The following is a 16,714-nucleotide window of genomic DNA, read 5'->3' on the forward strand; positions in this document are numbered from 1 at the left end:
TTGCACACATTCCAGTTCTCTACCCCTGCAGATATATTCATTTCATTCTGTAGCGATTCCAATCACACCACAGGCTAAACGTCCTCCAGCATTTCTTGTTCGGAAGCGCTCATCATTCCCACCTTTGCCCAAGTCATCTTCCTTCTCATGAATTACAATTGTACGTCCAGTAATGCACCATTCTCCTGATAAAGTCAGCGGGTTGATGCAAAATGCTATTTGCAACCATCGTTCTGGCCTGGACTGGCCCCTGAGTACAAAGTTTTCTTTCAATTTGTTCATGGAATGTGGGCGTCGCAGGTAAGGCCAGCATTTATTGCCCATCTCTTAATTGCCCTCGAGAAGGTGGTGGTGAGCCGCCTTCTTGAACCACTGCAGTCCGTGTGGTAAAGGTACTCCACAGTGTTGTTAGGATTTTGACCCAGTGACTATGAAGGAACGGTGATATACTTCCAAGTGAAGATGGTGTGTAACTTGGTGAACTTGGAGGTGATGTTGCTCCCATGCACCTGCTGCCCTTGCCCTTCTAGATGGTAGAGGTCACGAGTTTGGGAGGTGCTGTTGAAGAAGCCTTGGCGAGTTGCTGCAGTGCATCTTGTAGATGATACACACTGCATCCACGGTGCGCCGATGGTGGAGGGAGTGAATGTTTAAGGTGGTGGATGGGGTGCCAATCAAATGGGCCGCTTTGTCCTGGATGGTGTCAAGCTTCTTGTGTTGTTGGAGCTGCACTCATCCAGGCAAATGGAGAGTATTCCATCACACTCCTGACTTGTGTCTTGTGGAAAGGCTTTTATTTATGTGGCTGGACCAGTTAAGTTTCTGGTCAAGGGTGACCCCCATAGATCAGTAATGTGTAAATCGTGTTGCTGATCTGTGCACATTGGATTAAGAGTGCTTGCTGGCAGATCTGGCAGCAAGCAGGGCCAGTGACAGCCATTTGTCAGCTGTGGCTCAGTGGGTGGCACTCTCGCCTCTGAGATAGAAGGTTGTGGGTTCAAGTCCCACTCTAGAGACTTGAGCGCATAATCTAAGCTGACACTCCAGTGCCGTACTGAGGGAGTGCTACACTGTCGAGGTGCCGACTTTCAGATGAGACGTAAAAACGAGGCCTTGTCTGCCCACTTTGAAGAAGAGCAGGGATGTTTTCCCTTGTGTCCTGGCCAATATTATTCCCTTAACCATCAACACTGAAGTGATGCTGTTTGTGGGATCTTGCCGTGCGCAAATTGGCCACCCGTTTCCTACATTACAACAGTGACGACACTTCAAAAAGTACTTCAATGGCTGTAAAGCGCTTTGCGACATCCCGTGGTCATGGAAGGTGCTGTATACATACAAGTTCTTTCTTTCTCTCTGCTGTTCTCTGTACCTCTGGGGATGGGGGATTAACCCCGTCTCTTGTGAGCTGGTGTCCCCTTCCTCAAAGACATGTAATATAAATCGGGGTGTTAGTCGGGTAGCAAATTGGAAGACATTTTTATATTGACGGAGTCAGCTGAAGGCGATCACACTCCCCACTGGCCGGGAAATGGGCCGATGGATCTGCCACGGAGCAGGCAGCTCTTGTGTCGGAAGCTGAACACTGGGGAGGTGGCCCTCCAGCGGCAGCCTCAAAAGTCGGGCCTCTTGTGTTTGGTCTGAGAGCCCGTTATCCCTGCTGAAGCCAGCAGCCGACAGCCAGTCTAAATAGCAGCTCCCCCATGACCGCAACAAGGGAAAAGGTGAAGTGAGAGACAAAGGGGAGATTGAAGTCTCCGAGCTGTTCGAGTAGTTTGTAGCTTTGGGTTGCTAACATGCCCTCGTTCCGGTGAGCAAATAAGGGAGTCCCTTTGGATCCTGGAATGTTTCATCCTGGCCGGCCTCCCTTCTTCCACCCTACCTAAACTTGTGCTCAGCCAAAACTCTGTTGCCTGTATCTTACCTCGCACCAAGTTCCGCTCACCCATCTCCCCCTGTGCTCGCTGATCCACATTGGATCCCGGCAAGACAACGCCTCCATTTTAAAAGCTTAATCCTTTTTTTCAAATCCTACCATGGACTCTTCTACCTATTTCTGTAGCATCCTCCAGCCCTACAAGCCTTTGAAATCTCTGTGCTTATCCAATTCTGGCCTCTTGCGCACCCCCGATTTTAATCGCTCCATCATTGGCAGCCATGCTTTCAGCTACCTAGGCTGTAAGCCCTGGAATTCCCTCCCTCTCCACTTCGCCTCCGTTTTAAGCTGCTTATTAAAGCCTACGTCTTTGACCAAGCTTTTGATCACCTGTCCTGATGTGTCATTCTGTGCCTCGGTGTCAAAAACGTTTTTATTGATATCACTCTTGTTAAGCACCTTGGGAAGTTTTGTTAAAGGGACTATATAAATGCGAGTTGCTCTGTTGACATCCTACGATCTGTATGAATCTGCTACTGCGACTGTTTAGTTGATCTGACCTTGCTGTGAATTTAAATCTATGGATGAAGGCCCACCCATTATGTAACAGTATGTCAGTCGTGTTTGAAAGGTGTCCCGATCCACAAGGGGACGTTCCTCAGATGAACCCCAAGATTGAATCACTGCCAGCAGCTCACTGGCAGCCACCCATTGCATCCGTTTATGTAAAATATTAAGACTAGTTAATGGGGATTAATGCTTCATTGATGAAAAGTCCATTCATTCATTGCCAACCGCACTGCAGTACCTCAGCACAGGTCACGTGATCTTCAGGGTACACTGATGAATTAACAAAACGTTCCCTATCTTCAGCACAATATATTGTAATCCATTCCAAAAACAATTTTACTGCAAATGCTCGAACAAATACAAGAGAATGCTGGAAAGGCTCAGCAGGTCAGGCAACTTCCGTGCAGGGAACACAGGAGTTGGCATTTTTGGGTGTGTCCAATCAATCAATTTTGATCATGGTTCCCACCCAAAATGTAAACTTGACTGTTCTCCCCACAGAGCCTGCCAGCCCTGCTAAGTGGATCGGGTTTCCCTGATCTTGCAGTACATGTGGGCTGAAGGACAGCTTGATAATGGGAACACGCAGTTAAAGGGGACGCCTCGTTGATCCTGTTTCATTCCGTATTTTCTACTGGATCCTAAGCATAGCCGTTGAGGCCCCATTTTAAAGTAACTTGAATGCCGATTAACCGTTCCATTGTTTCTTCCTCTTTGAATGTTTTTCTTTAAAGTGGTGACTGGCGATGAGATTTCTACTGGATCTTGGCTGAGCGTGAGCAGTCTGACGAAGCTAAACCAACACACACAGTTTATGTGCTGCCAAATTGATGACTTTGTACTTCTGCTAATGATAACAACCCCTTCCTTCTGTCGGGTTCAGTAACTCCTGCGTTCCAGTTTACTTATAGCAATATAATTGATGGTTGCAGTTCCTCCCAGATCTTTCACTTTTCCTCGCTCCTTCCCTGATGTTTCAGCCTAAAGAGTGTGTCAGCCGGCTGGTCAGCCACATGAGGCATCGTGGCCAAGCCTGATGCTGCCCCTTTATTCAGTGTCCAGGCAATGGCCCTTCCAGCAGGGGTTGCCGGATAGCAATTGGGAGCCGGAGCCCTGGCCTATCTTGCTTTCTTCTCCCAGCCAAGAGATATTGAGGCCACTTGTGGTCCCTTTGCTCTCATCAGAGGTTTGCTGTTGAAACGCAAATATTTAAGAAAGACAGGGAAACACGGTAGGTCATTTTAGTTGCTGGTACTATTTTTAAAGGGACGCTGAGGGCATCAACTATACTGGAAGCAGTGGGGTTGAAGGATGGATTTACTCAGCATGGTTAGGGGTCCCTTTAAGGATTTCCCACTGTAACTGCATTGTGTTTCCCACAGGGCTGTGAAGGCGGGTGTACTCTGCTGTCTCAGAATTGCTTTGCCTCAGTCACTGACTCGCAATCATTCCCTTCAGGCATTCGCATTGACTACGTTCTCTACAAGGTAAGGGGCATATAGGTACCAACGATATAGACAAAAAGCGGGATGAAGTCCTACAAGCTGAATTTAGGGAGCTAGGAGTAGGACCTCAAAAGTAATAATCTCAGGATTGCTACCAGTGCCATGCAGTAGTCAGAGTAGAAATAGCAGGATAGTTAAAATGATTACATGGCTTGAGGAATGGTGCAAGGGGGAGGGATTCAAATTCCTGGGACATTGGAACCGGTTCTGGGGGAGGTGGGACCAGTACAAACTGGACGGTCTGCACCTGGGCAGGACCGGAAGCGATGTCCTAGGGGGAGTGTTTGCAAGTGCTGTTGGGGAGGGTTTAAACTAAAAAGGCAGGGGGATGGGAATCTATGCAGGGAGGCAGAGGGAAATAAAATGGGATCAGAAGCAAAAGGTATAAAGGAGAAAAGTAGAAGTGGAGGGCAGAAAAATCAAAGGCAAAAATCAAAAAGGGCCACATTACATAATTCTTAAAGAGTGTTAAAAAAACAAGCCTGAAGGCTCTGTGTTTCAATGCGAAGAGCATTTGTAATAAGATGGATGAATTAACTGCGCAGATAGCTGTTAACCAATAAGATGTAATTGGGATTACGGAGACATGACTCCAGGGTGACCAGGGCTAGGAACTCAACATCCAAGGGTATTCAATATTCAGGAAAGATAGACAAAGGAAAAGGAGGTGGGGCAGCGTTGCTGGTTAAAGAGGAGATTAACGCAATAGTAGGGAAGGACATTCGCGTGGATGAGGTGGAATCTGTATGGATAGAGCTGCGGTACACCAAAGGGCAGAAAATCTGAGTGGGAGTTGTGCACAGACTACCAAACAGTCATAGTGAGGTTGGGGATGGCATCAAACAGGAAATTAGGGATGCGTGCAATAAAGGTACAGCAGTTATCATGGGTGACTTTAATCTACAAACTGATAGCAATACGGTGGTGGAGGATTTCCTGGAGTGTATAAGGGATGGTTTTCTAGACCATTATCTTGAGCAACCAACTAGAGGCTGGCCATCCGAGACTGGGTGTTGTGTAATGAGAGAGGATTAATTAGCAATCTTGTTGTGCGAGGCCCCTTAGGAAAGAGTGACCATAATATGGTAGAATTCTTCATTAAGATGGAGAGTGACACAGTTAATTCAGAGATTAGAGTCCTGAACTTAAAGAAAGGTAACTTTGACGGTATGAGACGTGAATTGGCTAGGATAGACTGGCGAATGATACTTAAAGGGTTGACGGTGAATAGGCAATGGCAAACATTTAAAGATCACATGGATGAACTTCAATAATTGTACATCCCTGTCTGGCGTAAAAATAAAACGGAGAAGGTGGCTCAACCGTGGCTTACAAGGGAAATTAGGGATAGTGTTAAATCCAAGGAAAAGGCATATAAATTTGCCAAAAAAAGCAGCAAACCTGAGGACTGGGAGAAATTTAGAATTCAGCAGAGGAGGATAAAGGTTTTAATTGTCACAGGACAGAGAGTGGAGAGCACCAGTTCCAAATGTCGCAGGAGAGAGAGTGGAGAGCACCAGTTCCAACTGTCACAGGAGCATCCAGTCGTGCCCCGGTAACTGCCCCCAAAGGAAGTGGAGTGTGGGAAATTGCACTCCGCTTCCATTGAGGGGTGGTAAGGCCAATTCTGCGGCGGGAGCAGGACTTCCACTCTGGTGGCTAAAATTCCCTGCCCCAGAAGGTTACCGCCCCCAAGATGGGAGCCTGTGCGGGGAGGTTGAGGGGAGACGGGAGCGGGGGATGGAGGGGAGAGTGGTGGAGGTGGGGTCGGAGAAACCCAGGGCGGGGGACAGGAGGGGCCACATTGCAGCGAAGGTCTGGAGGGGCGGGCCTGGGGGGCTCTGTGCCTCGGTGCGGGGAGTGTTCAGAGTGGGGTGGACGGGTTGACTGCGCGGGTGGCGGTTGGTGGATGTGGTGTGGTTGGCATCGCGGGGACGTGGCTCCAGGGTGGCTGGGGCTGGGGGCTCGACATCCGGGGGTGTTCGGCATTTGGGAAGGATTCTGATGGGATGGGGCGGGTTGGGTGTGGGGGGAGTGTTCCTGGTGTTGGGTGGCTGCTCTTGGGAAGGGGGGGTGGGCTGTTTGGGGCTGGGATTGGGAGAGACTTCTTCACTCGGGGAGTTGTTGGCCTGTGGGGTTCCCTGCTGCGGAGAGTTGTTGATGCCAGGTCGTTGGATGTGTTCGGGAGGGAGTTGCGGCTGGGGGGGTCGGGGGGGTGTGGGGGGGGGAGGTGCTGGGGTGGGTGGTCAGCCGTGATCTTGTTGAATGGCAGTGCAGGCTCGAAGGGCCGAATGGCCTACTCCTGCACCTATTTTCTATGTTTCTAATTAGGAGGGGGAAAATAGAATATGAGAGTAAGCTTGCAGGGAACATTAAAACTGACTGCAAAAGCTTCTACAGATAGGTGAAGAGAAAAAGATTAGTGAAGACAAATGTGAGTCCCTTAAAGTCAGAATCAGGTGAATTTATAGTGGGGAACAAAGAAATGGCAGACCAATTGAACAAATACTTTGGTTCTGTCTTCACGAAGGAAGACACAAATAAGCTTCCGGAAACACTAGGGAACCGAGGGTCTAGCGAGAAGGAGGAACTAAAGGAAATCCTTATTAGCCAGCAAATTGTGTTAGGAAAATTGATGGGATTGAAGGCTGATAAATCCCCAGGGCCTGATGGTCTGCGTCCCAGAGTACTTAAGGAAGTGACCCTAGAAATAGTGGATGCATTGGTGGTCATTTTCCAACATTCTATAGACTCTGGATCAGTTCTGGAGGGTAGCTAATGTAACCCCACTTTTTAAAAAAGGAGGAAGAGAGAAAACTGGGAATTATAGACCGGTCAGCCTGACATCGGTGGTGGGGAAAATGTTGAAATCAATTATTAAAGATGTAATAGCAGTGCATTTGGAAAGTAGTGGCAGGATCAGTCCAAGTCAGCATGGATTTATGAAAGGGAAATAATGCTTGACCAATCTTCTAGCATTTTTTGAGGATGTAACTAGTAGAGTGGACAAGGGGGAGAGAGGGGGGTACTGTACTGACGTGGATAGAGAACTGGTTGGCAGACAGGAAGCAAAGAGTAGGAATAAACGGGGTCCTTTTCAGAATGGCAGGCAGTGACTAGTGGGGTACCGCAAGGTTCAGTGCTGGGACCCCAGCTATTTACAATATACATTAATGATTTAGACGAAGGAATTGAATGTAATATCTCCAAGTTTGCAGATGACACTAAGCTGGGTGGCAGTGTGAGCTGTGAGGAGGATGCTAAGAGGCTGCAGGGTGACTTGGACAGGTTAGGTGAGTGGGCAAATACATGACAGCTGCAGTATAATGTGGATAAGTGTGAGGTTATCCACTTTGGTGGTTAAAACAGGAAGGCAGAATATTATCTGAATGGTGACAGATTAGGAAAAGGGGAGGTGCAACGAGCCTTGGGTGTCATGGTACATCAGTCATTGAAAGTTGGCATACAGGTACAGCAAGCGGTGAAGAAGGCAAATGGCATGTTGGCCTTCATAACGAGAGGTTTGCGTATAGGAGCAGGGAAGTCTTACTACAGTTGTACAGGGCCATACCTTGAATATTGTGTACAGTTTTGGTCTCCTAATCTGAGGAAGGACATTCTTGTTATTGAGGGAGTGCAGCAAAGGTTCACCAGGCTGATTCCCGGGATGACAGGACTGACATATGAGGAGAAACTGGATCGACTAGGCTTATATTCAGTGGAATTTAGAAGAATGAGAGAGGATCTCATAGAAACATATCAAATTCTGACGGGATTGGACAGGTTAGATGCAGGAAGAATTTTCCCGATGTTGGGAAAATCCAGAACCAGGGGTCCCAGTCTAAGGATAAGGGATAAGCCATTTAGGACTGAGATGAGAAACTTCTTCACTCAGAGAATTGTGAGCATGTGGAATTCTCTACCACAGAAAGTTGTTGAGGCCAGTTCATTGGATATATTCAAAAGGGAGTTAGATGTGGCCCTTACGGCTAAAGGGATCAAGGGACATAGAGAGAAAGCAGGAATGGGATACTGAAGTGCATGATCAGCCATGATCATAGTGAATGGTGGTACAGGCTCGAAGAGCCGAATGGCCCACTCCTGCACCTATTTTCTATGTTTCTATCCCACAGTACGTCTCCGAAACAAAGGATGGGGGTGGTCTTAAGGGAGAGGAATGAATTTGGAAAGGGGAGCTGTCGGAACGATTAAAGTGATGTGTGTTTGGGAAATCCTAGGGGTCGAGGGGATTCCCTGTGGCGTGTGAGCACCTAACGACTACAAGTGGTACAGCGCCTGGGAAAAACATTCCATATTCCGACCACGAAGCTGTGTGCGCCACATTGTGTGTCCAGAAAGACGGGAATGCAGTCAATGGGATGAGGCACGGTGAAGGTAAGTCACGTCTGTGCTTCATGTGAACCCAGGCCAGTGCCCACTTCATTGCGCTTCCATTGTCTTTTAGACCTTAACGGGCTCGCTTTGAGCCTTAACAGGCTGGGGCACTCTTCTCCAGGAAAGAAAGGACTGAGAGGTGCCCTGATTGAGATCAGGGAGTCGGGGTTCGATATGGTAGACATTTCCACTTGTGGGGAAATCCAAAACCAAGGGTCACAAATATAAGATAGTCACTAATAAGTCCGATAAGGAATTCGTGTGAAACTTCTTTACCCAGAGACTGGTTCGAATGTGGAACTCGCTACCATAAGGAGTAGAAGAGCATAGACGCATTTAAGGGGAAGCTAGATAAACACATGAGGGAGAAAGAAATAGCAGGATATGCTGATAGGGTGCGATGAAGTAAGGTGGGAGGAGGCTCGTGTGGAGCATAAACACCGGCACAGACCTATTGGGCCAAATGGCCTGTTTGTGTTGTGAATTCTGTGTGTTCTTATTTGATTAAAAGCTTGGTATAATTGGTCCAACATGGAGTATAGACACTTAACTGCAGAGTCTGAAGTACATTTAAGCGCGAGAGTTTCACAGTCTTGGTACATTTTGGTGTCTTTGGGCCACTTATTTGTCAGCTGATGTTGTGGTAACTTAAAGCAGCTCCCCCAAAGGCTCCATTGGTTAATGCACTGATCACTGAGTGACAGACACCGGAAGGTCCCGGTTTCAATATCCAGTCTGTGCTCAGCCGCCATAGCCGTGGCGACGGCTTGAGCACTGATGTTGGCCTCAGTATCCTTGAGATAGGATGGAGAAGATTTCCCAGGGCTCCCCTTTCCTGAACGTGTGTATGAGGGCAGGGTCGGTCTCTTGTTTGTGATGACCTCCAAGTTGAATAGCCTGATGATGATCCCTGTCTAAAAATGGTACCATAGGGCATCTAATCACACCCTAACATGAGTCAGTATCTTCAGGAGAGATGGGGCGAACGTTCTGTGGGAAAAGGAAGGAGGGAATGGAAGCATTATTAGAAGAATCCTGGGAAGATGCAAGAAGGGATGTCGGATTAGCGGAAGCTCTTGACGGTGATTCATTCATCCTGGGGTGGGGCCAGTTTTATGGGCGGGGTCTGCTTCAGGGCACTTTTTTTTAAACTCGCGCAGAAGATCACGGACATATCGCCGGTTATGCCGATTTTGGATAAGTTGCGCCGAACACCCCAGCATAACCGAGCGGCAACCCCAGGCCAATCCTGACCGTGAGTGTTCTGGTTCCTATGTAGGAGACTCTTGCATTGGTGTACTGCTCCAGACTGAGGAGGATGTACAAGTGAAGGAAGATAGATTTCTTGTCTTACCAGGGTTTCCATTCTTCCAATGATGTTTCGTATTTCCTTGGGTTCATGGTTGTTAGAAATCTGCCGAAATTTGAATGAACCAATTTAACCGAGGTTTTATGTGTTGAAAATTCTTTTACTGACTCATGCTTGTAAATTGGATCATGTATTTCGTCTTAAACACCTCCCTCTCCTCCTATTAAGACCTTCCTTAAAGCCCATCTCCTTGAGCAAGCTTTTGGTCATCCTTCCCCTTGGCTCCCTTTGATTAAACCTCAGTAACACTTTGGGATGTTTTTCTACAGCAAGTGTGCTATATAAATAAATGTATGTTGCCGATCTGCATCCTCTACACATCACGAAGCATTCCGTTCCACTCGTGGTTAATGCCCCTCGGTTTTGTGTGAGCCGCTGCTCCTTTGTATCCTCTGCAGCCCCGTGGGCCTGTACTAACCGTCCGATCATTTTTCCAGAGACAGACCCGCAGCTGGTGGACATTCTGAATGAGGCTCGGGCAGAGGTGAAAGTCGGCATTCACGGTGCAGAGAAGGTGCGCTACTCCTCTGGCAGGATGGCAATCCTGGGCTTCATCCTGCTGCTCCTCGAGGTCGTCATCGCGATCATACCGCTCGTCGTCACCACGGCAGAGAACTCGTTCCCCAAGGTGTCCTTCTATATTCTGGGGATGGTGGCCTTCGCCGTGGCACTCCTTGCCGGCATCCTCTACGTATTCCATACCATTGAGGTGAAGATGCTGCAGGGAACAGAGGACCAAATGAGGAACGCCATTCAGGCTTTGCAGGAGCAATTAGGCCATTGACGGGACTCAATGGGCAGGTTTCAGAGCAGATTGAATTGGAGCTGGAGGTTATAATCAATCTCCCATGCACAATCTATAGTGAATGCAGTTCTGAATGATATTGCGTGATCTCAATCCTGCATGTTAATCATGAGACTTCATATTGTTGAATACACTCCAGGTGGCTGTACAGTTCCATGGGGGACGGAGGCCAGGGCTTGGGGCAACTTGTTTGTTTCACACTGTGGGAGCGTGATGAAATGTGTATGTGGTTCACATTTCCTGCTGCCCTGCCCTCACGGTTGCATGCTGCCCCTCCACCCTCCCCCAATTTTTACATCACCTTATCTGGCTATTCTTCCTTCAAGAGCATGAAGACAATTCATTCTGCAGACATCAGCTGTGCCTGAGCTCTGGTTTGTGCCCGAGACTCAGTCTGTAGCTGGGAGGTCCGTGACTCTGGTGGAAATTCTCCCTCTCCTCCCCACTGCCTCCACTAACCCATTTCTTCCTGAAATGTACCTGAGCCAGAAACTGAAGAAGCTTACCCTCCTGGAGAAGGAGTGCAGTGATTAAGTTATGTATTTTTTTAAAAATCAGTAAAAGTGACCAAGTTGTCGGATTGTCGGAAAAATCCATCTGGTTCACTAATGTCCTTTTTAGGGAAGGACACCTGCCGTCCTTACCCGGTCTGGTCTATATGTGACTCCAGACCCACAGCAACGTTGTTGACTCTCTAAGGTTCTGTGAAGTAGCTTAGCAAGCCACTGAGTTGTATCAAATCGTTACAAGGACTTGCAGACTGCAACGCTTCAACAAGAAGGCTCGCCACCACCTCGGGCCAGCTAGGGATAGGCAATAAATGCTGGCCTTACCAGCGATGCCCACATCTTGAGAATAATTGGGGGGGGGAAAAAAGCTTGGTTTGTTCAAGTCCTGCATGGCTAGATGTTAGAAGTTAGATTATTGGCCCACTTCAACAGTGCCGGCACAGAGGCCTAACGTCCCGATTCTGAAATCAATGTTCTGAGGCTTGGGTCATGGCATTTATCCCAGAATTGGGAATGAGAAGAGAACATCATTTTATTCACAAAAGTTTATTTTCTTGCAATGCATGGGGTATTATCTAGCAGTGCTCTATCTGTGTGAAAGCAACATTCCTGGTCCCACCACACCAAGGGTCCAGAGTTTAACTCTTTTTTCGAAAAGATGTCGCGTGCATGTAAAGACGTAAGGAAGCTTGATCCTGCTTCTTCCAATGGACCATATATAGTTTGTCACTATTTTGGACTCTTTATTTAATCCTCAGTGGTCAGTGAGTAACTACAAGTAAATCTTCAAAATGACTAATCTTGAAATATCAGACCCAAAAGGTAATTGAAGGAAATTGATAGGCCATCACTCTAATCACTGTTACATCTCACAAAACATGGTCTCACCAGAACTGGCACCGTTGTGTTCCTTTGAGGGTGTGTTGAAGTTTATTCTTGCCCGAATAGCCTTCCGTTCCATTCTTAAGCAGATGTTTGGATATCCTTTTTTAAATGCGTTAGTTGGTGTGGAGTTAACTGCTTTTCTTCAGAGCCTATTCCACATGTTATCTATTCTGGAAAGGAAGGAACTATACTTGTCCCAAGTCACGCTTGAGTTTCCAGTTTTGTGTTTGTGTTGTCTGATTTTTGCGCTCACCTTTTGGGTTAAACGTGCTATTTACATTCACATCATTCACAACATCCAGGATTTCAAAGATCTGAATCATGTTCACTCTTGACTTTCTTCAATCTCCGAGACACTTCTAACTTTTGTTCTTAAATTGATCCTGTTCTCCAAATTCTCTCCAATGAGAGTCAAATATCCTTGTGAAGATGAGGTGACAGCATGCAATATGCCAAATGTGGCTTTGTACAGGAAAAAGGCCACACAGCTCTGACAGCCAGCAAATCGTTCTAATCATAGATTATCTGGGCAAAGCTAAACAGGACTAACCGTAACCGGATAGCTTTTTCAGAGTCCCTGCAGGCTCCATGGACTGAATGACTAAGTAGTGATCTAACTGAGGTGTTTTAAGATGATTAAAGGATTTGATAGGGGATATAGAGAGTAACTATTTCCTTTGGTGTGGGAGTCCAGAACAAGGGAGCATAATCTTAAAATTAGAGGCAGGCTGTTCAGGGATGATGTTAGAAAGCACTTCTTCACATAAAGGGTGGTGGGAATCTGGAATTCTTCCTCCCCCAAAAGCTGTTGGGACTGGAGATCGATTGAAAACTTCAAAAATGAGATTGATAGATTTTTGTTAGGCAAGGCTATTAAGGGATATGGAGCCATGGCGGGTAAATGGAGTTAAAATATCGTAGCCATGATCTAATTAAAGGGCTGAATGGACCAGTGGGGCGAAATGGCCTTCTCCTGTTCCTATGTTTTGATTCTAGCAAGATGAGATCATTTGGCCTAATTTCTTGTTCCTAAAAACTCTTGGAATTTGAGTGGTACAAAGTTACGGGTCTGAATATGATTTGAATTGTTTTGACATCAATCATCATAAAGTACGAGCTGTACCAAGAAAACTCTTGATAGCTCACCAAGCCAATGAGTGGGTCATTGTGAAACCAGCTCCATCGATGACATTCCTATTTAAGTCTTTAATAGTACTGAATGAGTGCTCTGCGTTTTTAGAAATGAAATGAAGAAAGTGTACAAAGTTTGACCAGAACTATTTCTTTGAACCTGCAAGTTTGTATATCTGGCCTACCCCTGGGGTCAGCAATGGTCCTCGAAGCTGCACGGCCATAAGGTCTGTGAGGTCCTGCGCAGGCAGCTCACCATTGCATTGTAAAAACTGCGCATGTGCAAAATGTGAATGGGGTGTGCAAAAAATTAGAGGGAATATTGGTCACCAGCTGTTTTTCAGTTGGATAGTCTGGAAATAATACTGCAGTTAGCTGGTTGATGATCTCCCATTTTCCCCACATTACTGCACTGTTGAGAGGAAGAACCAATGCAGTTTGTGTTGTCGACTACTGAGTTGGGTTCTCAATCAGTTCATCCCTTCTTTCCACTTTTAGTTCAAAAGCAAAAGGTGGCTTGTAGCACGATAATTATTTGGACCACTGTTACAACAGTCCATTAAAAACTCTTTGGATTGGCTTTTTGGTTGGGTTGAAGCTTTGGGGGAGATGAAGAAAGAAAGACTTGCATTTCTATAACGCCTTTGGTGACCTTGGGACATACCAAAGTGGTTTACAGCCAATGTAGTGCTTTTTGAAGTGCAGTAATCTCGGGCTGAGCAGAACCAGGCTGGGTTGACTTGCTGTGGCCTTGACCTCTTTTTAAAAATGGCCATTTTGCGACTCCAGTAAGAACATAATCTTTCACTCTCAAACTGGGTGATAGAAATATAGAAAATAGGAGCAGTAGTAGGCCATTCGGCCCTTCGAGTCTGCAATGCCATTCAATATGATCATGGCTGATCCTCTCTCTCAACACCATATTCCTGCTTTCTCCCCATATCCCTTGATGCCTTTTGTTTCTAGAAATCTATCTATCCCCCTCTTAAATATATTCAGTGACTTGGCCTCCACAGCCTTCTGTGGTGGAGAATTCCACAGGTTCACCACCCTCTGAGTGAAAACATTTCTCCTCATCTCGGTCCTAAATTTCCCACCCCGTATCCTGAGACTGTGACCCCTTGTTCCAGACTTCCCAGCCAGGGGAAACATCCTCCCCGCATCCAGTCTGAATTATAACCCAGATTTGGTCCCAAAAGCCAGTGTATTGCCCCTAATTGTGATTGCGTGGGACAGTCATTGTAGACCATATTTTGAACTGATTTTCTTTTCATGGGCATGGGACTCACAGCCTCAGATGGGTGGACAATGACCCAACGCACTGTGCCACTCTGAGCCCGTTGGCTATTCACAAAACACATGGCGCTGCTAGGGTTGCCAAGTCTGGTTGGACGTATTCCTGGAGATGTCATCACATGAATTCTTGCCTGGAGCTGCCCCGCCCCCACACTTCGGCTATTGGTCATCCTCACAGCACAACCCCTTCGGCCAATAGAAGGGGAATGGACGCTTCACTATCCCATTGGAGAGGTGATGGCTGTCAGTAAAAACCGCCTTTATCCCCATCTCAGATATTTTTTATAAATAACAATGGTTTTATGCCCCTGTGGTTTTGTTCCAGATTTGCTCGCAGCCGTGTCCAGGAGAATAATCTTTAATTCCTGGACACTCCAGGGCAATGCTGGAAGGTTGACAACTCTAAGCACTGCCCAGCACCGAGAGCCATCTTCCCTCATCATAACGGTATAAATATTATCCGTGTCGAGATTCAGAGTGCCATTGAACCAATCAACAAATGGAAGTTAATTGTTAATTAGGTTGCCTGTTCATGATGAAAAAAAATCTATAGCATCAGAGTGAATGTTATTGTTAATGGACTGTGGCCCCCTCTGGTGTGTGGCAGAGTTTTCTGATGTTGAAGATGATGAACTTTATGTTGGATCATGTGATCAGTTGCTTGAAACAAATATTATTTGCTGTGTGTATATATGTACTTTTTAATTTATTGGATGAAATTATGGATGGTCAAAGAAGCAGTTGTTGAAAATGTCAGCAGGTCTTGTGGCTGGATCCTACTCCTCACCAATCAGGATTTGGAGAAATTCTGTTCAATTACTGGAACCTGAGGCATATTGAACTGTTGCAGTGAACAGTTTCTGCCACAGGCTGGCTCACTAGACCTCTAGGAGTAGAAATGTGTCCTGCAGCATTGCAATCTCTGGTAGGCTTCGGTCAAACAACCGAGAACCAGAATGGAGTGGGAGCAGCTAGTCGTGGGCGAACATGCTTAACACCCAGCCCGTGGGACGCACTCCTTGTACAATACTGTGCGACTGTCGTATTGCAGAGCTGATCTATTTATAGCATGTGGACTCCTGGTGTATAACAGTCCAATCCAATGCATGGCTCCTTCCAAAGGATGCTGTTTCCCCAATGCCTTGGCCGTAAAGCACTGCAACACGGGGCACCATTGTACCTGTGGTTCCGTAACTACTGGCTTGACTGCTTCCTCGCTCAGCCCCAATCCATCACACTCGAGGCGGGCATGGCCCTCATCCATCAGGTACACCTGCACTGCCCCATATCAGCCTTGCCTTCCAAGAGTTCTCAAGTAATGACAGGACCAAGAGTATGGCTTTAACTCCACAAATATATATCCTTTTAATGCCTTTTTTTGGAGGGGGGGTGTATCTATGCTCATCGAAGTGTAGAATGTTGGTGCTGGGGACTGGAGCACTTGCCATTTTGGGCACTCAGTGTCTGCATCGAGCAGACCCAGGTCAGGCATAGGACCACCTGAGTAATGCTCTCCCTACCCTGCCCCATTAATGTGCCTCAATCTCAGAACACTCCCTACGGCAGCAGCGAGACATTCTCATCTCCCACACAGGCCCTCTCTGGCCCATTGCAACCAGTTTAATGGCTGATTGGGTACAATTTTGAACATTGGTCCTGTGTCCATAAGGAACTGGATGAGTCTGCCCAAACCTATACCCACCATGTCTGCCATACAGTATTCAGAAGAAGGGCGGTGCGGGGGAACAAAGCCCTTGGCTTAAACTGAAGAGCTGGCTGATAACTAGTATTGGATTGTTTTTCCCTATCTGACTGAACACAAAGCAGCTCTCTCCTAAAAGAGAACCCTCATCTCTCTAATGAGAGATATACTAGGTGCACAGCGTTACTGAACTCACAAAGCCTAGCTCGTGCTGGAACACTTTAAAATGTAGCAGTGACTCCAGAGGTTCCTGTGTGCTGTACAGCAACCTGAAATTGAGAAACCATTTCACTTGCATTATGTGCGCGGGCCTAGTATTTAGGAGATGCTTATTAATCTCAGGAAGACTACTGTAAAAAAAAAAATCATTCCTTCACCTCTTTCAGATCCATCTCGTTACAGCTGCGTTTTACTTTGATTTTATTTGCTGTAATAAAACTATTCTGCAGCTTGCAAGAACACAATAAAGCTTTAAAATTCAACCGTGTTTTCCTCTTTTAAATCCCGTGAAATCAGCTGATTTGAACCAAACAATAGCAGATTTGAGTCTGGAGTCTGAGTGGCTGGGACTAAAAGCTGAACCTGTCAGTAGGGTATCTGGCCTGTGTAGTCTGCGTCACAGCCACTTCGTGATAAAACACTAACGTAAATTGGCAAATCAATCAATGGGA

The 16,714-nt window shown here is 46.7% G+C and overlaps 1 protein-coding gene across 3 annotated transcripts in view; it reads left to right on the top strand.

Annotated features, from left to right (window-relative positions):
• LOC139227787 (sphingomyelin phosphodiesterase 2-like) overlaps positions 1-16,525 on the top strand; it is a 49,897-nt gene extending 33,372 nt beyond the window's left edge. For all 3 annotated transcript variants that reach the window (XM_070858835.1, XM_070858837.1, XM_070858836.1), the window contains 3 exons: positions 3,829-3,933; positions 8,190-8,346; positions 10,153-16,525. In XM_070858835.1, the coding sequence (XP_070714936.1) occupies positions 3,829-3,933; positions 8,190-8,346; positions 10,153-10,499 (609 nt within the window). In that variant the 3' untranslated portion in view covers positions 10,500-16,525. The remainder of the gene's footprint in view (positions 1-3,828; positions 3,934-8,189; positions 8,347-10,152) is intronic.
• Positions 16,526-16,714: the final 189 nt, after the last annotated feature.

The sequence above is a fragment of the Pristiophorus japonicus genome, chromosome 17 (assembly GCF_044704955.1).
Source record: "Pristiophorus japonicus isolate sPriJap1 chromosome 17, sPriJap1.hap1, whole genome shotgun sequence".
NCBI lineage: Eukaryota > Metazoa > Chordata > Chondrichthyes > Pristiophoridae > Pristiophorus > Pristiophorus japonicus.